Source organism: Lolium rigidum, chromosome 2 (genome assembly GCF_022539505.1).
Source record: "Lolium rigidum isolate FL_2022 chromosome 2, APGP_CSIRO_Lrig_0.1, whole genome shotgun sequence".
NCBI classification, from domain to species: Eukaryota; Viridiplantae; Streptophyta; class Magnoliopsida; order Poales; family Poaceae; genus Lolium; species Lolium rigidum.
The window spans coordinates 205,486,659-205,508,883 of NC_061509.1; the positions used below are offsets into that span (position 1 = coordinate 205,486,659).

The 22,225-nt window shown below is 41.6% G+C and overlaps 1 protein-coding gene and 1 long non-coding RNA gene across 5 annotated transcripts; one reads left to right on the plus strand and one right to left on the minus strand.

The window, feature by feature from the left end:
- Window positions 1-195: 195 nt before the first annotated feature.
- Window positions 196-13,115, minus strand: LOC124692866 (E3 ubiquitin-protein ligase BRE1-like 1). The gene is made up of 19 exons (XM_047226301.1): window positions 12,753-13,115; window positions 11,223-11,384; window positions 11,054-11,141; window positions 10,610-10,807; window positions 10,327-10,494; window positions 8,740-8,933; window positions 8,563-8,646; window positions 7,980-8,099; window positions 7,716-7,902; window positions 7,465-7,625; window positions 7,302-7,373; window positions 7,068-7,144; window positions 6,663-6,857; window positions 6,407-6,479; window positions 6,119-6,205; window positions 1,390-1,527; window positions 1,103-1,305; window positions 852-1,017; window positions 196-776 (listed from the first exon to the last, which is right to left on the minus strand). Exons 1-19 carry the CDS (start codon window positions 12,870-12,872, stop codon window positions 645-647), a joined length of 2,625 nt encoding a protein of 874 aa, XP_047082257.1. The 5' UTR covers window positions 12,873-13,115; the 3' UTR covers window positions 196-644.
- A 4,221-nt stretch (window positions 13,116-17,336) lies between these two features.
- LOC124692867 lies at window positions 17,337-21,871 on the plus strand. 4 transcript variants are annotated; one of them, XR_006999749.1, is made up of 5 exons: window positions 17,337-17,771; window positions 18,089-18,155; window positions 18,502-18,631; window positions 18,864-19,060; window positions 19,865-21,871. It is a non-coding gene; the product is annotated as an uncharacterized LOC124692867 (long non-coding RNA). The 4 variants fall into 4 exon arrangements; XR_006999747.1 differs by having other exon boundaries at window positions 17,337-18,155; XR_006999748.1 differs by having other exon boundaries at window positions 18,089-18,631.
- The last annotated feature ends 354 nt before the right edge of the window (window positions 21,872-22,225 follow it).

Consider the following 22,225-nt stretch of genomic DNA (forward strand, 5'->3'; position numbering starts at 1 on the left):
GTCTCCACATAAAGACGTTCAAGTCCTCTCGTCAGTAAACAGAGAGTGATTAACTTTCTCTCAAAAAAAGAGGATACGGAGAACAAAACAGGACACGGCCCCCACGTACCAGCCATCCTATAGCCACCAAGAAGTGATGCAACTTAAAATCATAGCATATGACGATCCAAGCCTGTGACACCAAACACAAATGCATGCTTGCCAATTCTGCAACTGACTGCATTTCTCTATGAACAAAAACCACGGAAGATGTACAGGGTACAAGCTGAGTCGGACAGCCAAAACCTACATACTTAATATCATCAGCTACAACAAAAAAGGATCTACAAACTATATATAGTACAATCTATGGTATGTTTTTGGAACCACTAACTTCTCTTCCTTGGATCTGTCAAACAGACTTATAGAATGTATATGCAGGCTAAGACTAGCAGCTATTCCAACAAGAAAACTCCACACTTTACAACGGAGCGGGAAGCCATACTGGCACAGCATAAGCCTCGGGCATGTGCCTCCTTGCGGAAATTCGGTAAGTTAAGCTACATTTCCGACTCAAGGATCATGCCACCAAGCACGCCAAACGAGCAGGCATTAAGTCACTTGTCCTAGATGCCCCGCGACAGGCGACAGCTGCCACTGCAGCATCATATATAAATCGGCTTCACATCATTAGCACCGAAGCATAATCCACAGGAAGGACATCTTCGCTGACGATTTCTGAGTAATTTCTGTATACAGTCATTGCAGAAAAGATGGTAGCACTTCGTAATCACAACCTAAACGACACAGCAGAATAAGTTGTCAGATATGATATGGTAAAGATTGCAGGAAATGAAGGAAACACCATTCACCTCTTTCTGTCGGTCGCGACAGACACCACACTTCAGTATCCCCCTGTACTCATTGACCTCCTGCTGAACCTTATCCAGCACTGATGATGCCTCTGCCTTTGCTCTAAGAGAACAGGCTTGCCTTGACATCAGTTCCAAGTCATCCTCAATTCTTCTCTTACTAAACCTGCAGAACCATCATTCGACTTAAGACATGGAGAAATCTGAATGTCACATGGAGTGTGGAAAAATAAATCTATGCAAGCAATTACCTGTCCTTCTCTAATTCTACAAGCAGCCCAGCCATTTCCAATCGACTGCTTGCAACCTTGTCTTGTACTTGATCCATTGACTTCCTCAACTGTTGAGCCTCTCCCTGTACATCCGCCAGTTTTCTTTGAGCATTGCCCAAAGAACCAGAATGTCTCCGTCCATCCTCTGAAAGTCTCCCTACCATCTCTGACCAAACTTTTAACTGCGAATGGGCAAGGAAATGCATGTGTTCAGCACACACCTCAAAACTATGATGTTATTCCCTACATTATGTGTTTTCACTTACCTTCTCATCTAACTGAGCAATTTTCTCTCTGTAGAGATCCATCAAGCTCTTTGCCTGCCGTAAATTCCTGCTCAAGCTGCATACCTCTAAATGCAAAGTGTCCTGCGCCTGTTTCGCTTTAACACCTTCCATAAAGATCTGCGGTAACATATAAACATAAGATAGTGCAATACAAGTCACTGTTCAAAAACAATTACGGGTCCATATCTGAAAAACAAAGGTAATCATGACTAGAATGATTGTGATTCATTTTTCCTGTGGACCGCAGTTTCATGGATGACTGCAGTTGTAGTTCCTTGCCACAAGCGCTCACCTTGCCATACGAGCCAGACAAAAGGCACTCCAATTCAGTTTCCCCAATTTTCACCTCCAAGCACAGTAATGTTGTCATCCATGCCTCCCTTGTAGCAGGAAGAGAACACCATCCCCTCTTTCATCCCATCCCCTCCAACCAACAACAAGAAGCACAGGCATGATCTCCTCGGCACTGGATCCACGAATGGTGCTTGACTCAGCATAACGGCAAGGCCAAAGAGGCAGATAGGAACGTAGAGCAAAGAAGGGTTGCCGATGCGGAATGGGAAGGGATGCAATGCCCTCAATGTTCAGAAGTCGAGCAGACTGAAGGGAACAAGGGCACTTCATGGCAAGGACATCAACTCAAGTAGTAGCACCAATGGCTTTGGTTAAGGATGCATCAACGGCCTCTGGGCGTTGATGAGAAGTTGAGAACACAAGATATTTATTGTGTTGCTCCTGGTTCTTAAAGCAAACTAGAAGGGTGCCACACTAATTCTACCACTTGCAATATCAACTTGGCTAGCATTAGGGCTGTGCATACATATACCCAACCGACAAATGAACCACAAAACCACACCAGACCAAACCGAAAAGGTCGGTTTATCGGTACGGTATCAGAATTTTGAACCATTTTGAATTCATTGTATTTCAGTAAATACCGACAATACCATCGGTTAACCTAACTTCCGAAAGAAAACATTTTATTTTCCTTTGATTGTTGTGCACACACCATATCTACCTGGGACGGTGTCGCATGTAGAGTCCAATCCAGTGCCACCCAGGCGCATTCTTATATGCATCTTGCCTCTACCCTTCACCAAGGAAGTAGCAAGGTGGTACTGAACTACTAATCCTGGGTAGCTTCCACCATATACAGTGATCGCACTAGAGCAGTGAGTGGTGTGCGGCGTACTAAATCAGGCTCATCTGTCATGAAAGCAAAGAAGTGGGCTAGGCCAGAGAGCTTGCAATGCAGTCCTTTTTCTTGTATCAGTGTCACATTCTCCACGGAACCTATCAGAAAAGAAGGCTAGCATGCAGGCATACGGAACCAGCCATTAAGCTATAGATTCTGCGCACTACCAAATACTATGGTTTTTTAAACGAGAATGGATTTTGTACATGCACACGTGGGTAAAAGAGCTATCACAACCGCAGCTACTGTTCTTGAGATGTGCACCTCAACATCCGTAGCTCTCTAGTAGTATTTCCATTATGTCCTGCCGCTAAATTATAGTCACATCAAACTGTACCTTCTAGACTAGGGCCCCTCCGCATCCCTGTGAAATGTTCTTAGCCTTTTCTCCCCTCTCCTCTGATCTGCTTGTCTCCCTCCTCAGTCCTTTCCCCACCATTGTTGCCACCGCTTAATGCCGACGCCAGCATTCTGTTCCTCCATGTCTCCCCATCTCTCTTCTTTGTTTCTGCCCCACTTTCTGCGCGCTGTGGCAATGCCGCCGCCGCTCCCCCTATTCTGTACACCTCACCAATGCGTTGAACTGACCCCACACCCCTGCCCACACCTCAACCTCCTTTTGCACCAGGTCATGGCGAGCGTTTTAGTTCGTGCAGAGCATTTCGCAATTTTGCATGAGCATTTCAGCAGACGAAATGTTAACAGTCTCCTTCCTATGCTGCTACCTGATGCATCTGGCTACCGCATCATAATCTTTGGTTCTTCCGGGGAGGAATCCTTGTTTCTTAGTGCCACTGGCAACGAACCAGACGGGCAAGATCAAGATGGAGCAGGAGAACAAAACCAAAGCTATGGCTCAACGCAGCCACCAGGCTCATCACTGGATGTGGTCCTTCGAGATCCTTGACCATGGTGTCGCTGCGCCATAGAAGAGAGTGCCCCTCACTGTGACAGCCATCAGGACAAAGGTGAACAAGGCAGTCTCGCCGTACACGCTCAGTGCCCTCACAAGGGTACTGGGTGATGCTCGTTGTTCTTTATCTACGTTGTTCATTATGCCCACCAGTTCTTCATGTTAATGTGTCTGGGTTGGTAATGATGGTAGATTGGTGTGTTCAGGCTGTCTCGAGTAACTGAAGGTTTTGGACACGCGTAACTGTGTATGACAGCACATGATGGATGTATGATGGCCTTTGCTTGAGTTTTTTGCAATAATTCTTGCTCATGCTATGTCAAGGGAGGGTGGAAGAGATGGTTGTTTATTGCTCCAGGCCTCTAGCCAAAGAGCTTGCAGATCCATTGTCAGAGGCACAAATAGAATCTGGAAGAGATGATTCAGCGCTTGATTTGCACGGAAAGGTAGTTACAGGGCAGCTTGAGGAGAAACAGGTCCTGCATCTAGACGGGCAGCTTGAACACCAAAATACTGCCAGCGCATCTAGAGGGGCAGCTTGAACACCAAAATACTGCCAGCGAGCTTCAATCGTCAATCCCAGATTCGAAATGTTCAAGATTTTTAGTCTAATCTTTCAGCTGTCATGTTTTAGTGTCTATTCTATTCGCTGTACTGTCCATGTTGTGCGTTCAGAAATAGATTATGGAGCACCATCATTGTGTTTTTAAAGCTTATAATAGGGCTCGCTGCTGTTTGCAATGCGTATGCAAAACTGGCTAATTTGTTCAAATCATGTGCCATGCCTCCTTGTTGGTGACCTTCTATTCTGCTACAGGTGCCACTGCCACTCCCATGCTGGCACAGATGTCCATGTACTCGCGAGCAGAGGAGGGCTGTTGCTGGTTGCTGTTGGTGGTCTCAGAAAATTAGCAGCCCTCGGACATGAAGAGGTAGGATGAGTGGATATGGAGTGCACGACCAAGAAAACAGACTTATCTTGGAGAAAGTGGAAAGGTGAGAGAGCTTGTCCATTGTGTGTGTTGAATCAGAAATGAGACAGATTAGTGAGGGAAATGCGACAAGAATATATGGAGCAAACATGCACCTGCACTTTTTGTGATGAATGAGGTGGGATGAACAACGGTTGAGAGGATAAACAGGGGAGAACAAATGCAGTAACATAAGATGGAGGGTGGGGCATCAACCAAAATGGCTACCTGCCACCTAGGAGTGGTAGATGCAATTGACTATGCCTCGCCTGGGATTTCTGTATCCTTTGTGGGCCAACCCATTGACTTTATGTCGTGTCAAGCAGTCGCAACACCATTTGATTTTCGCTGAATGCAGAAACGCAAGAATTATATTTCTCCACCATAGTTTTCCACGGATCTCAAGGCTTCTGCCATCCGATGAGTAGACCTGATACCTCATGCATTCACATGTACATGTAAATTTGTATTTCCATTTTGAGACATACGAAGTTAAATGCCATTGTGTTGTCTTAAAATCCGCAACAACTTTGGTTAATGAGCTTCTTACCACAGAAATAGTTCGGTAATTACCAAAAGTGCAATGTATTTGTAATCAATACCATATTTACCATAGTACTAAAGTGTTTTTACCAAAAAAACATATTTATCAAAGTAACAAAACCTTCTTTCACCAGAAAAGTATATACTGAATGCACACCCTGAGCTGGCATGAAAATGGAAACCAAAAGAGACTGACATGTGTTCGACTCAGTGTTTGGAATAGGAGATCAAGGGGATGTAGTGAGGCTGTGAGGGAGGTGGGAAGCGGCTACAGCAGTCAGAGTAACTTAACAAAAAAAAATCCTGCAGTAGTGGAGCACAATGCGGGCCATAAAAAAGCTCGATCAACCATGGTAGCGGAGCCAAGGGAACTGCATACACCCAACACAACATGATGCCGGTCAGGGTGAAGGGCATGGAGCAGGTCAAGCCAAAAGCAATGACTTGGCGTGCTGGGACAGTGATTTTTAGCCATGGAAAGAACAAAAAATCACCTAGGAGACAACATATATGCCTACATAATCCAGCGTTAATGGTACCAATACCCTCATGCCTAAGTCGATGGTGGCACAAGGGAGCTTCACACTGCTATATCGTTATGTGTCTTGAAAGCCTGCAATGTACTGAGCGATAGTATAACGTGAAAAGCATTCTGTTGGTTTGTGTTGCAAATCACCTGCTGCATCTACCAGAAGATGCTCCTGTGATTGTGTGTCTATGTTGAACTGGTTTCAATAAATGAACCAGGGGTTAAGCCTCCCGTGTGCTCAAAAGAAAAATATGATGATCAACATATTTTTTAATCTGACACCAGGAAATCACTTACGATGGTCTGGTGAGTTATGCGATGAAATTGCAATGACTTAAATGAAAATAAAGGGAAAAAATCCTGGTACCAACCTAAACGTTTTAGTTCCACGTTTAAGTTCTTATTGGCATATACGCGAGCTACGGGCGCTGAACTCAATAAAGGGCTTTAAGTAAAACCACTCTCGGTCATCATGAAGTGGGAAATCAGGTCAAACTAATCTAAGACAAGGATACATCAACATGAACAAACAATAACAGATGAGTCCATAGAATTACCTTTGTATTGTGATCATCTCTCTCAATAATTTGCTGTAGCAATTGTTGATTTTGTGTTTGTATATCTTCATATGCTTGTCCAATACTCTGAAATGTCGAAAATAAGTATTTGTAGTACTCCCTCCGTCCATAAAAGAATGTCGGAGATTTGTCTAAACTCGGATGTATCTGTACACTAAAGAGTGTCTAGATATATCAAAATTTAGACAAACTTGCGACATCCTTTTATGGACAGAGGTAGTATTACTGATGTTCTGCATTGTACAAAGATGTAGAGAGTATACAGACCTCGATCTCTGACAGGTAAGATTCACCTTCCTCGTGTTTTGATTTCAGCAATTCAGATAAATTACCAATATCCCTGTAGTGAACAGAAAAAATCACCAGTTAGCACCTCTTTGCCCAGTTAAAAACTAAAAATAGATATGTACCTGACTTCTGCCTACATAGACAGATGTAATGGCATATCATATTCAAGTGTAGAGATAAACTTTCCAAATATCAAATCGAGAAGCTTCATCATAAAAGTATTGAAAACATGTACCCTCTGTCACTGTCCATCTTCCCCCTTAATTCAGCAATCTCAGCTTCACCACTTGCTAGTCTCTGCTGAGACATTGCTTCAGCTTCATTGGCTGCCTTAACACGCTGTTCTAGCCTACTCTCATCAAGAGAAGATTTGAGGCTCTGGACATAAGCCCATTCACAGTATTCTCTATCTTTGGACTCCAGCACATCTCTGTCACAAAACAATAAGGTATGCACATTAGAATGGTGGAAGTTTGTTGCAGTTAGGTGAGACTGGTAAAATGATAGTGAACAATGATTAGAATACTCGGTACAAGGTATTTAGATGATCTGGTCTGTAAACAAATTAGGAGAACAAGCAGAGGAACATGATAAATCATAGAAATAGTTTCACAAAAGATTTCTGCTGTAATAAAACCACCTAGAATCAGTAGATTCGCGCTTATACATTTCCACAAAGAGCTTCAACTCGCAATTCGTTTGCCTTAGTTCACAAACCTACACAACATGTGAATACAATAGCTTCAGAATTCATGAAAATAACATGAATGAAATCCAAGAAACTAGCTACAACAAGCCATTTTTCCTGATGTCTGACAAAGGCAATGGAATCCAGAATATTTCTAATTAAATCAGCAAACTTTAATATCAGTACCCTGGACTGTAGATCCCTTATTTCAGACCCAGCACGAGCTGATCTACATAATGATTCATTGATAGCATGCTCCTGTAAAGCACAAAGTGAATAGCTTAAACTTAATAATATTAGTTAAAAATACTTATAAACTTCTTCAACAAACTTGTATCAAGAAACTTACCTTTCTTGTCAGAATATCAGAAAGGGAGTGAAGTTCGGCTCGCAATGAGTGCAATTCTGAAGCATCATCCTTGTACTTGGACAGTTCAGTTTGCATAGCACCCATTTCTCTTGGCAATGATGACACCAGCGCTTTAAATTCTGATATTATTTGGTTCCGGCCTGAAGAAAGCTTTTACTTATTTATATTATCGCATGGCCACAAGAGAATAAACCAATATTATTAACAAAATCAAACAGGAATCATCATACCAGGTTCTCTCAAAGTTTCTTCGAGTTTCACCGCAAGCATATTCTTTTCATCAACTACTTTCCGCAGATTCTGTTCTAAAATTGCAATGCTTGACTCACAATTCACAGAAACCCTATGAGGAATCGCAGCTAGATCAACTTTTACATTAATTTCCCTTTCTTGCCATATCAATTTATCCTTATCAACCTGAAAAAGGTAAGTAGAAGCTGAGGCTCTAGCCTCTATGGTACATGACATGTAAATATATATTGAGCATTAACTACCTGCAATTTCTCTAGTAGTGCCCGGTAATGGTCCAACTCTGCTTGCGACTTTTTGAGTTGATCCTTCAGAACTTGGAAAGCTTTTGAAGAAGAAATGGTCTTCAAATCCGTCAAAGTGTTCTGTTCATAAATTGCAAAAGTAAGGTGTGCGAGAGTTTTTTATGAAGCACATCTTCCTTCACTCTAAGATTGACTACTATCTGTAATTTCAATTAACCTTGTAACCACTAAAACCATAGCCAATGGATAATTATATTAATCCTTGATTTTAAAATACTTAGGAGATGATTTGATTAGACACCGATTAGTTGAGGATGGAATTTCAAAACCATAATATCATGAAAAAAACATCTATTTCTGAATGATACATCTCTATGACACCCTTTGGATGCTAAAATAGTCTAGAACTGCTTCCGCTACTGTTGGTACTATGTATAGAAGCAACCATCATACAAGAAGGCTGCAGCAGAGCACGAGTGGAAAAAACTAGAATTACATATCAACCTTGGAACCACACTCGAAAAATGTATAACATCGTTTAGTACTTCACATGGTATGGCACCTAAACAAGCAGCATGCAAACCTGAAAAGTAGCCAACTTGTTCAAAATTTCAATTCTCTCTTCGTGAAGTCTCCTAATTTCCACTAGACGCTGTGAGGTCAGATCCTGAGCCAAATAATAGAACAAGCAACAACGTTAGGTTCACAACAAACGTATGCAATACCACGGATGTTAAAAAACCAAGCATTCAATACTTACCGTGAACTCTTTGTGACAGGCCTCTAGATCCTGCAACTCCTTTTGTTTGTCTCGGAGATTATCCCCAGGCATGTTTTTATTTCCTAAAGTTGGAAAGAAGATTGGAGTTCCATGCGTAGTGTCTCCCTGTGCTTTGAGGACTGCCAATTTGTGGTTGCTTTCTTCCAACTCGGCAACAGCATTTGCCAACTCCTCTTGAAAAGTTAACAAACATCTCATGTAAGTTAATTTGATGATCCTTAACATTAGTTGCGCATAGCATCATAGACACACATACACTGCAATACTGCAAGCAATGTCGTAATTCCTCGCATCAACTCAGTACAAAGGGCCATTGTGTGGCTAGGTTGGTCCAATGGGCAATACAGTTATTATCCTCAAAAACAACGATCAGCGATATATTGTGCGGACGTACAGATATAGAGAAGGAAAGAAGGAAAAGTGTGTAAGAGAAAAAACCTCCCTACTAAGCCCAGTGAAGCTCATCCAGGTCAAGCCCGGCATACATCATGCTTCTTTTGAGGGCACCCCTGCCACCGCCCACCGCCTCTTTCACATATCCCGATCAGTGTCCAGTCGCCTCTGTAGTCCCAATCCAGCACTGGGCTCTCAACATTCCTCCTGATCTCTCCTCTACTCTCTTATGTCTATTATATATCGTCTGCCCTCTCATCTCTAATCAAAACCCTCTCCTGACCTCCATATTGTCAATTTCTAACCAGAAGTAGGAACAAGGTTCAAAAAAGTGCTAACCGCTAAGCGAGCGGTGAGGTTCCGCGCTCAGAGGAGTTGAAGCTTAAGCCTTTTGTACGAACCGCACGGACACACAATTGTGAGCAAGATCTTGTGTAATTTCCCCAAGCAAGTAGTAGTAATACCAGTAAACACGCACAACAGAATGTACTGCAAGTTTGCAACACACGCACTTGATGTGGAGTAAGGGAACACCTGATGTGTGGCAGTAGCAGAGTAGGTCGATCTGGACGGAGAGGTGGAGGGCAGCGTGGGAGGAGCTTGAACAGCGGTGCGGGAGGAGGTTGACCGACAGCGCGCAGGAGAGCTTCAATGGCGCCGCCTCTCTCTGTTCTGTCTCGGATCAAGACTAGGAGTGGCCGATTGGGGAATTCCTAACCCTAACCTTTTTTAGCGGATGGAATTCCTAACCCTAACCAGGGGCCTTTTCCGCTCAGCGCTTAATGGGCCGCTTAGGCCCAAAGCAAAGCGGTGTTTGCTACCGATGCGCTTAATTTCCCGCTTAAGCGTACGCTCGCAACCGCTTCTTTGAACGTTGGGTAGGAAGCAGTAGCAGCTATGTGAGAGGGGCAGCAGATGAGGGATGGAGGCGCGGGGGACAGCGGTGAGAAGGGACTTAGGGAGAATAGGTGACTAAGTATTGGTGGATTTGGGTGAAAGCGTGATGTAGCAACACACATACGTTGCCATTTAAGTGGCTTGATGCATATCATAAGAGTATTGGCAAGTACAGGAGGTGTATCCGGATAATTAATAATAATAATACAGTAAGAATCTGCCTGATGTATCAGGGTCATATCCATATTTGTAGTGTCTCGTGTTTAAGCAAGATACCTTTAAGGCGTTTCTGTTCAGCTTTGCGTCGAGCATTTAAATATTTCTGATTGTGGTGCTTCTCTGTCAGCTGCCTGTGCTTCAAGTGGAGATCACTTAAAGCTTGTATGGCATCATTAAGCTCTACCGATAGCTCACTAGCAGTAGTTCGCAGTTCCCTACTGCACTCTGCAGTGAAGAAGCAAAATAAGGAAAACATTACCAAAGGGTTATGAAATTTGCCAGTCCTATAGCTACAAGTACTAATAAATAATTACCAAGGAAATGTGAACTCGGAACAAACCATTTTCAGGTAATGCAGCAAAGAGATCCAACGGGGACTTCTTATTTGCATGCCAGGAATCAGTTGATGATAACAAGACGTTCTGCAACACATCAGTAGAGTGTATATGGTTTTCCAAATTGCAACCAGAGCTTTCTGTGGCACCTGTCTCAGTGATTCTGCTAAGGAAGTCCTGGTCTTTTGAGATGCATGCGCCATCTGAACAGGACGTTAGAAATAAAGCTTGTAATATTTGGCACAACAAGTATGGTAAAATATTTCAAGACCATTGTATAAATGAAATACAATGAAGTGCAAGTTTCAAAGCTCGCATGAAAACCTTGCTGGCACATCACAACAAGAAATAGTGAAGAAGAAGACACATACACTGCTTCCGTTATACATGAGGAAGAAAGTAATTATAAGCTGACAATCAAATCAAATGAGGTAAGTACAAATACATACCCGAAGGAATGTTGCTAGGACCTGTACCGCCAGGAGAATTTTGGGGTCCACTTTTGCAAACAGAAAGAGCCTTCAAATCTCTCACAAGCTGTTCAAGCGTACATTTATGGTGAAAAAAAGGAAGACTCCTGGTCTTTTGTAGTAACAACAAGGTTGGGTTTTAACTTACATGCTCCCAAGACTTATTAACCAGATCTTGTGTCTCGTGGTGAGCCCTCTGCCTCTGTGTTAGATCATCAAATTTACCCTCGAGGGCTTGGTATTCAAATTTATGGACTTCTAGTTGTTCCGAAAGCTTCTTATTTCTATATTTGAGTACAGCAAAATCAAGCTGCCAACCAGAAAAAAGTGTTAATGTTATTAGTTAAGACTTCATAGAAAAAATATTTAATGAAAATTACAGTATACAAAAGGAACAAAAGGATGCATTCAAGATGAGAGCCATAAAGCTGCATGGATTCATTTGCTAAATACAGGAAAATAAAGTTTATGAGCACACTTGACAATACTGATGCAATGAAGAGCAGAGAGTGCAAGAACAAATATGTGCAGACTAGAGCACTATGGCAAATAATAACAGTGCCTTATTAATGATCAATATGTCTGTTTTGTACATCTATGCACTAGTCCGAACATCGTCTGGCATAACCTATACCAAACAGAGCAGCTCTATTTAAAAATCCAAGCAGCAATTTATATCCAATGATTTCGCAAAATACAGGTTATTATATCCTTAATTAGCTCGCTAAAAGCATATGTTCGCTTTCATGGAGACACATCTTTTACTATCTAACACTAACCATGTCTTGAACAACTTCGGCAAAAACTTTTAGGTCTAGCTAAAGAGGCAACAGGTAAAGTTGTACAGTACAACTTGAGGTAAAGTTACGATTGGACAAATGCGGTTTTGCCAACGTTCATGCATATATCGGTGTACATACAACACTCCAAGGTAACCCCTGCGACCAAGCGGGCTGGCCAATCCAGTAAAACGAGACATATACAGCCTGTCACAAGTTGACCTAGCAGTGTCGCTGACTTGAGCTACCTGATACATGATCCAAATAAGATTCAAGCAACAAGCCTTTACACTATAGAAAGTGAGCGTGAACTACTTAGCAGCTTGAAGAGAGGAGTATACCATATAGTTGTGAACGATAGTGAACTACCTAGTGGCTTCAAAGGAGGTATATATCGAACATCCTCCATGTCTTGCACAATTCAGCAAGACCTTTTAGGTCTAACTAAAAAGGCAAGAGTTGTGCGCAGAACTCTGCGCTGACGTAAAGTTACGGCTGAACAAGAATGGGATGCCAACCGTTATAGTAAGCGGTGTGTGCATCGTGCGCCTGGATTGCCAAAACCAGCTTGAACAGACATGTAACCCTATGTACAAATACAATTACTTCTTCCTTTACAAGGTAAAACTAAAATAACTACTAATGAGTTTTGAGAAGCTCCTATCGATTAAGGCGTTGAGCAGAGCTACCTGATACACAACCCAACATGTAGCCCTAGGTTAAATGACCTTTTTTGCAAGGTAAAATGACTTGTTGAGATTTGAGAAGCTCCAATCGATTCAGGAACAACCCTGGAAAGGTTCTTGACCTGAGCTACAATCGAAGGAACAGGTCTTCACGCAGTAGCCCACCTTAACAAAGAGCAAGCTACTTGGAGAGATGGAATGAGGGGTATATACCTTCTTGTCGTCGGAGCAAGGCGGAAGCGCTGGGCGCTTGGCAGGGGATACCGTATCCACGCCCTGCGCAAAGGAGCCGGAGAGGCGCCGCTTCCGATCGGGGTCACCAGTGCTCCCCATAGGTGAGGGGCGGATCTAGTGGTGTGCTGGGTGTGCCCCGGCACACCCAGAAATTGTGAAGGTCAGTGGAATTTCACTAATCGCTGGATGAAGAAAACCTCATCCCTAAAAACCCAGTGACCAAAAAACTGGGATTTGGTGGAGACAGCAAGAACGCGATGCCCCGGCAAGGGAGAACGGGGACGGAGACGGCGGCGACGCGCGTGGAGGGGATGGAAGCTGGGGTCTTTGTGGGGGCGGAGGGGGTAGGGGTGGGGGCGGGGCGGCGTGGACGGGATTGAGGCGTCGGCGGTGACGGTAAGGTACGGCACGGCGGTAGCTGTAGAGCGGCGGTGGTGGAGACGACGAACAAGGCGGCTGGCTCCGATCTTGGCAAGGGGGTCAGGTCAGGACACAGAAAAGAGAGGAAAGAAAGGCACGGGAAAGAGGAGTGGAGTTTGTTTGGCTCTGGATAATTTTCTTTTCGAGTGAATATCAAGAAAGCTCAATATTTTGGGCATTAGTCACATAGAACCTCAGCTTCTCAAGATTTTATCCAGAGAAATATCTGAAAATTTTATCACATGACCCTAGTTTGTTGGGGAAGGTGTTACACAGCCCAATCCTCTCTATCAAGCAGCAATACTTCTTTTTGTAGGTAAACTAATAAGAAAGGTGAAATATATGGCCTACATGGCAGCACCCAAGCGGTAAGAGGATAGGCAGGTTATTGGAGTTAGGTTTAGAGATTTGCGAGAGGACAAAAAAATTCTGGAGTGGTAGTAATGCAAAATGGTCTGGTTTAGCTTGAATAGTTGGTTATTCTGGCATATAACTTATGGACGTTTGGTGTTAAGTGGCATGTGTGGGAGTTGTCATGTGGGATATCCTTGTTAGTTTTTGTGATTAGATTGATCAAACGGTAGTTATATGTGAAGTGGAGAGAGAGAGGGAGAGAGACGTGGAAAAAAAAGATGTATATCATGAAGAAGCGGATCGGTGAACCTGCTTGGCACGTGTCCAAGGAGAACTACGGCATTTGGATCGACGTTTTACATGACATGTGAGTTAGTGTCATCATGCATGCTGACCTCATGTTTGCTAACTTGTGTTGGTAAGATAGATCTTGCTTAGTTGTGGCAATCAATGATTATCGTTCAAAATCATTGCCCATTCGTCGGGCCTCTTGTTGCACCTTCATATTTAAGGGGGACTAGGTTTCCATAAATGATGTATGGGGCCCGGGGCCAGTTGCCTGGCCTATTTGATGGGACATAAGCGATGTGATTATATTTTTCCTAACCGTATATATTATGTAAGGGTTGGAGAGGGAGTTGAAAAGGTTTGAATAAAAGTGGTGCAAACCATTGCATGCTTAGGTTGAGCTAAATGTGCTATTTTCATTGCACGAAGAGTCTAATCCAAATACCTAGGGTTAATGCTACTTTAGGTTGCCCATGTATACTTAGCACTGAGGGTGGAAAGGTACTACCTATTTTGCTATTCGAGATCGCAGTTGTGTCCTTAGCATGGAGGCCCAAAAAAGGTTTTAACTCTTCATGATGGGTTGTTTTTACGAGACTATGTTAAATGCAGACGGGTTAAGGTAGAATTGAAAGTGCGTGAAGATGTAGCTATGCATAATCTAATAAAATATCGCCATCGTGAGGTCCATCGTCGGCAGTGTTATCACATCGTAGTATCAACTTTACTAACTATAGTACTACTTTTTTTATTTTATATCATGTATAACCCTATCTCTTTGCTATCTCCTCATCACAATATTTTGTACATGATCACAAACACATGATGCAATTTCGTGTTTTCTGCAATTAACTTTATTTAAAAATATGTAATTCGTATGGACTCTATCAATGTTGTTGCTATAATTTATCATATACATCAGTGTGATTCTATTTTTAATTATTTTTAAGTTTTCATAGGTGTAGTAAATTTACAACATGTTTTACGTTGTGGAGAATGGTAACTATATCTTCAAAAAATAATATAAGTGTGTGGTAGGGCTATTTACATAATTGCGTCATCACTACTAACAATCCAACTATATATAACAATAAGTTAATGATAAAAAAAAGTACATGGAAGCTTTGATGTCAAACAAACATACCTTCCTGTTAAGAATCTCTTTTCATCATTAAAATTTAGTTCCAAGAGTCACAAAATTATAATTATAACCCATTAAATATGGATATTGTTAAAATTATGGTACGTACTTAGATCATTATAACTTCACGTCGTATCTTAGTACATAGTATTTTTATGGCTTCACGCCTAATGCATGGCTTTGTCGTCACACCCAACGCACATGTTTTTGTGGTCGCAAATCACAACCAACACATTGGTTCGTGACAACCCTTTTACGAACACAACTAACACATGTAACATATTCATAACCATGATGTGGGTTGAAAATTTGAAAAAAAAAATGTTGATTCAACTACCCACATTATTTATAATTATGCAAACATGTAAATATTTTACATTGTAGGCTATAATAAAATAATGGCTAGACACTGCGTAATATCTAAAGTTTAGAGGCTACAAATAATAGGAAAACAAATGTGTGTTGCATTCGTGCATTTAAAATCCAGGGAAGTTTATAACTTTTTGATAAACTTATCAAAGTGATTGAAGTTTCACCCAAGTTGATGCTTTAAGACTAGTTCATCATGTTGACTGTTAAAACTTTGAAAGGACCTTTGGTTAAGTCCAGTTTGGGAGGTTAAATAAAAGTGAATCAACACACAACACATCATTAATGAACAAGTAATAAGTTCATGCTTAACTCATCTTCTCTAAACATCAATAAACACATGTGTTGAATAATTCTCTAGCATGTGGTCAATCCATCAAAACAAGATCAACTAGATAATTTCCCGCGCGTTGCTGCGGAACATTTGGTGAAAAAACATTTGGTAAAAAGAATTGAATTTAGATATGCTCGTAGAAAATAGATATGTAACCGTTTTTACTACAACATGCATAAAATACATGTAAGGGTTAAATAATGACCACCTGGCTCATTCAAAAACATTCCACATGCATATATAGTCATTTTGATCTTGTTAATTTTGCAGCGTTTACATATTTGCATACATGAAAAAGAAAAGGAAGTTAATAACTGTTGTTTGCTCTGTCCAAAGAAGCAATTATCTCTTCTGGGAAGCAAGATACTGATGCCATGACGATCATACTTTGGCAATTCTGCACTTATGTGCCCTCTGTATTTCCAGAATAAATGCTCCGAAAGAAGAAGCCACTATGTATATTTGAGCTCATCGATCTGTAACATTTGCATTGAGGCACGACATGACTAAGAAAACAATACTACAGAAATAAGAGTCAATTTTAATTCATAACCCATGCAATTAATTGCAGAATGAATGGTCATGAAATGAATCCTTATAGTCAGTGCTATAGCAAAATTGTCATTTGGTCCAACAATCATGGAAGATGCTATAGCAAAATACCTCAGTTTTCAAGATGCACGAAACATGATTGTGGAATGGATCAGGTGCTCGAAGCCAATAGTTCAAAATAGATGTAGGACTATCAAATTGTGTTCTAACTATATATCAGTGTTCATCATTACAATATACTCCATATAAAACCCTAACATTACTATTTGAGCGTCCATAGATATGAAGATCAATTTATGCAGGTACTTGGAAAGCTGCTAAAATAGTGAATGTGCATCTAAAAAGTTTTATCAATTAGCTAGTATTTTCAGCAGATCTGCAACAACAAAAAAAGCTGATCGAAGTTCTACCATCAAGTATTTTTCGGTAAGATGTGGCCGGCTTACCTAGACACTGAAATATGGGAAAATTTTATAACGGAAGATTCAAGGTCAAGATGGCAACTTACAATCTGTTCTAGGCAAGACCCTTCTCATTCATCCTCCTCACAAAAGAAGCGCATGGTATTAGCTTTTAGTTTTTATATGCAAACTTTATTCTTGAGGGGGCACGCACAGTCCAGGGAGAGGAAGCGCCATTCGAGTGGAAAGTGTGAGAATCGGGATAAACGCATGTTTAGTACCTCAGTTGAATTGAAACATTGAAGCTGACCAGCAGGTACACCTCCTGTAGAACCATTAATTGCATCGGAGGATCACTTAAAGTGTAAAAGCTAGATTAATCCAATCTGATTCAAAACAAAGTCGGCAGCTGTGAGCTCACCTTGTACGGGGAATAGAGTTCCTCCCGTGGGTGCTTCAGAAAGTATAGGCTTGCATAGTGGACGGAAGCTCGAATCTGTATCTGTACTACTTAAAAAGAATGAAAGCGTTCCGTCGTCAACCAGTACATGGTCCGTTCGTCCATCCTTCGTCCCGCGCACGGTCGCTGTTTTTGCATTTTAGACCCTCAAGTATTCGTAAAACACATCCCACGGTCCAGCGACCTCCTTATCCTCTGTCTCCCCCGCATCGTCGATGACGGCACCGATTGCCACCCGCTCCAGCCGCCCCCTACGTCCTGCTCTATTGCGGCCTCCTTGCCGCCCCACCAGCCCCGCATCCTGCGCTACCACCGCGATCTTGCACTGTCTCCCCGTCCCCGAATTCCGGCCCCCGATACGCGGAGTGCTCAAGGCGATTGGCCGGTCTGCTCGTTGGGCTGGAACTAGAGCACGATGCCCCACCTCGTCACATGTTTTGTTGCCTTGCCGACATCCTAGATGTCGCCCGCTTCATCCTTGATGAGCGGAGAGGTGAACTTGGCATCAGCCGTAGGGCGGAACGCGGATCCGAGCGGAAGGTGGGTCGACGGCGGAGGAGGGGTTGAAGATCTTGAGAGAGCCCCGGGGGTTATGCGGCAGCTGCTGCTTCGGCTGATGAGGTTCGTCATGGCCGCCGCCTACTGCATCTGCACAAACCCGCTGCCGCCACGTAACCAGGTACATCGACAGAAATTAAAGAAGCGTTTTCCCCCAAAATCGTTGATCCAACAACTACAAATCGAGCGGAAATTATTGGTCTACTGCGGATTGTTCATTCAGGAATTGGTATATCACTGAACTGAATTGAATCCAGTAGCCAAAACGTACAACAGTGGAGTTCTAATCAACAGAGACTACTTCCAAATGACTGAGAAAAACGAGTTTTTTTTTTGAGTGATCACCGGGGGGGGGAGCGAAAAGCTCCCGCCTGAATTTTCCATTTCATCAGAGATTTTGGTGGAGCCCCGTTTTTGTGGTGACAGCAGATTTTACAGGGGGGAGGGAGACAGCACCCAACGCCACCAGTCAAGGGGGGAGTGAGCTCAAAACAAAAGCCAAAGAGTGAGAAAAACGAGTTGGTTTTCTTCATCTGTCTCTGGCTGCAGTGGATTGAATTTAAAGCTACAGTTCTATAAACTGAAATTCGATTAATTTGTAGTGAAACTTATGTTTATATTTGATCATATGCTACTGTTTCCCGTCCTCTCGGCATCATTATAATTTTATGTGGAGTAACTTTTATGTTATATGGATAAATTGATTAGTAGAATTTAATATTGATAGTGTCATATCATGGAGATGTCTTCTACATAGATTGTCGTTTCTTTCTTTCATTCTTGATTCCATAACATTTATCATTTATCATTCATCTGTTAAGTGATTGGCATTGCATGTCCACCATTGGCAGTGGCATAAGGGGAAGGCGGGAGCGGAAGTGTAGGTGGGTTGTGCTACGTGCAACAACAAGGTTTCCTTTTTGAATAAGTTGATGGTTGATGATACTGCTGGATATGGTGGTTGATGATCATGCTATCAAGGTAAGTCGGTAGAAGGTTCAACTATTCTGAGGAAACAACTTTGGTAGTTAATGGTAAATTCACGTGTGATTTAACCCTTCATTTCTATCTTCTGTAACTTTCTCGGTGAAAATGATAAGCAACTTCAGCCATTCAAGCATTATTATCGAAGAATTATTTGCTGCTGTAGATATAGATTCTTGCAAGTTGACTGTTGTGACAATAATATCCGCATATGTATGGTCCTTTGTAGATGAAGCTTTGAATTTGAGATCAGATTTAGAGTTTGGGAAAATGAGACGATTGGCAATGACGGGGTCATCAAGATCAAGCCACCCACCGTCGAGGTTGTGGACGCTGCCGCATTGTTCTAGGTTCGGTCTCTTCCTCCTGGAACCCCCCGATGGAACGCCCAGATCTGGCATCTCGCTGCCACAATTACGTCTGCAGGTCACTCTCACCCCTACCTCCTCCAACACACAACAATATCACTGAAGACACCTGTTATTTTCATGTTCATCAGGCTATGTGCTTTGCTCTTACTGTCTGCATAGGTTCACGAATCATCAGTCACGTATTATATACCTAGGATTTGTGTGCTCGTGGTTGTGACAGAATAATTGTTGTCTTTTTATTTCAAGTTTGGCTCATTAGTTTGTTGAATCAATTGCAGCTTAAAATTTGTTAATGCAATGTTGTTCTGTGGGGCATACATATGCACTCTTTCTATTTACTTAGAGCTTGTTATGTAATTGCAGCTGAATTACATTGGTATTTTGGTCAGTAATCAGCTCTTGCACTGTTGAGGTGTGTTTTTACCATGTAGCTTTATAAATCGTAGGCATGTCGTGGTTCTACCGAAATGATCATACCTTTGTAGGATGTTCCAAATTTTAACTTACTATTACGCTGGATGATGGTTTAAATTTGTTTCAATAATTCTATCAGAACCCTCTGTTAAGTCAACCTAATAAAGTTTACCGAAGAGGTTCATGAATTTCCAGCACATCTTCTAGGCATAACATGGGTTCTATATAAATAATTATAGATTTGACTAATATTTTAACATTTCCTTGTTATGATGGTCGATGGTTGTTTAAATTCTCATGTGGGTGTTCTTCCAAGTGCATTATTTTTACATTTGTGTCAGATCCATCTGTTAAGTCAATCTAAGAAACTTTATGATATAATTCCCTTGGGGCAATTGTTTAATTGATGAGATTAACAAACATGGTACCTTGCTTTTCTTTGCAGGGAAAGACCATGGAGGAAGATTACTCAGAAGCACCAGCGCCACAACTTCCTATGGACATCATGCACGTATCTGAGCTAGCCCCCTTGCCTGCCTTGCTTCATCTTGCAAGTTCTGGCACGATCTCATCGAGGACCCGATCTTGATAAATGGTTAGTTCTATATATAACCATCATGCGTGCGTGTTTACATTTATCTCTATTGGGGACACTCTTTCTTTAAGCAGTACCATCTCTGAGGTTAGCTCTCACTTATATTTGCACTGAGGATGATACTCAAATATCTTCCGATTGGACAAGGCCTTGCTACTAGCTTATGCACAATATTTATTGTTAACCTTTGTTCTGTCAATTCATGTTGTGTTTATCATTTATCTTGGTTCTTATCCACTCTCGTGTATGTACTTGTGCTTTCTTTTTAAGTAGTGGGGATCTTCCTACTGATTCCCTCTAAAAAAGGAGAATTAGGCGAAAAAGGAATCATGGATGATAGTTGTGTTAAGATAGCCCGGGAGAAGTTCTATTATATTCTCTAGATACCAGGTACAACCATACAAGGGGTGTTTAAGAAACTAAGCTTCTCTTGCATTTACTACATGTAGACATGAGCATAAAAAAACTTAGTGTTAAAAATTGAGATTGCATCAGCTGTTGCATGATGATTCATCTGTTAATCGTCCAGGTGTACTGCCAATATTGGTGCATGTGCTGCATCTCAGGTAATCATGGTTTCATTTTCAAGGTATTGAATATTTGCTGACTTCTTGGTTTTCTTGCTCCTTTCTACGACGCCTGCAATATAAAATTAACATTAGTTGAATCAATGCTCAAAACTTATATGTTTATTTGTAAGGAATATCTTGTGCACATCAAGTTACGACAAGATAAGATTCTTTCGACTGTTCTCATAACATAATTATTCTTCCAATATTTTTTTGATGCCAGTTGTTGCTGTTCTGAAAATGCTAAAAATGCTTGGCAGTTCCAATGTTACTTATGACATTGTTTACCTTTTGAAATCCTTAAATTACATAAGCCTTTTCGTGCAATTTTCTCATACCCCACCAATTCAATTCCAGTATGACTTAGCCATAGAGGACCATCAATTCTTTCTCTAGCTTCATGCTCTGAGTTATATTTATAATGGTATGCTACTTTCTTTTTCCAATTCAAATCTGAGTTAGTATACTATTTTCCATTATTGCGCTATAATCTTTCATGATTACCTAGGGTTATTTATTTTTGTAACACTCTAAAAACTATTGATGCTTTGTTGCGGTCCAGTAGGTGCATACATAATTTGGAGTCGCGCTCACACATAAATTTCAATGTAGTGCTAAGTGCTAACTCGATAATCAGGGCCACCATATTTATTGAAAATTGTCCTTTGTCCTCCATGAGTTATCTATCTGTGTTAGCAATTTTCCTTGGCTATTGACTTCCATCAGACATGAAGCATGTTTGGCTCTCCGGGTGTAAGAACTTTTATAGTTTTATGGGGAAGATGGCGGCCATGGAAGCTGCACTGAAGTTGATGGATTTTAAAGGGAGAGAAATATGCACTGACGCCATCGGTTTACATTTCTCGCTGAGATCGTGCGGGAGAGGAAGAGAGCGCGGCGTCATGGAATTAATAGCGAAGATGGAGAGCCAGGCAGTGTAGAGGTGGATGGAGAAGACAAACAGCCTTGGGCCAGTACATCACGTGATCATCAATGAAGATGGAGGATGGATGCATATGTGGGCTGAAGTAATGGGATGGCCTGCTATTGACTTCTTTTGCTAAATGCCTTTATTGTGTGTTTCATCGACTGAAACAGAAAAAAGTGAGCAAGAAAAATGGGAGATTATTGCTGACGTGGCAAATGTGACGAAATGACGTGGACCTGAAACTGAAAAAATGATGTGGCATGCTTGCATGTTGAGGAAAATCAACTTAGTGGGTTGCTCCTATTTAGATACTAGATAATTCCCCGCGCGGTGCTGCGGGCATGTATGTGTATCTTTTCTAATTACGTGTATACAGATAAAACTAAGAAAAAGTTAGTAATAGATGATCAGATCTAAAACAGTTAATTGGTGACTCAACCATTAATTAGGAAAGTAAAGAGCCTTGCTTATACTACTCCCATGTAATTAGGAGTATACAGACATAATGGGCCTACAACTTTGGTTTGAGTGATAAAAATAGAAGAAAATATGTAGATGAACCAAAAAGGAATTCAACATTACATCATTCCACAATCAAAACAGATGCCTGGTGGGAGGTAGATGTAGCTTCTTGAGGTCATATGTGTTGCTGTTTGTCACTCTGCAGTGTTGGTCTTTTTATTTTTCGTCCAAAACAATGTCCATATGCGGTTG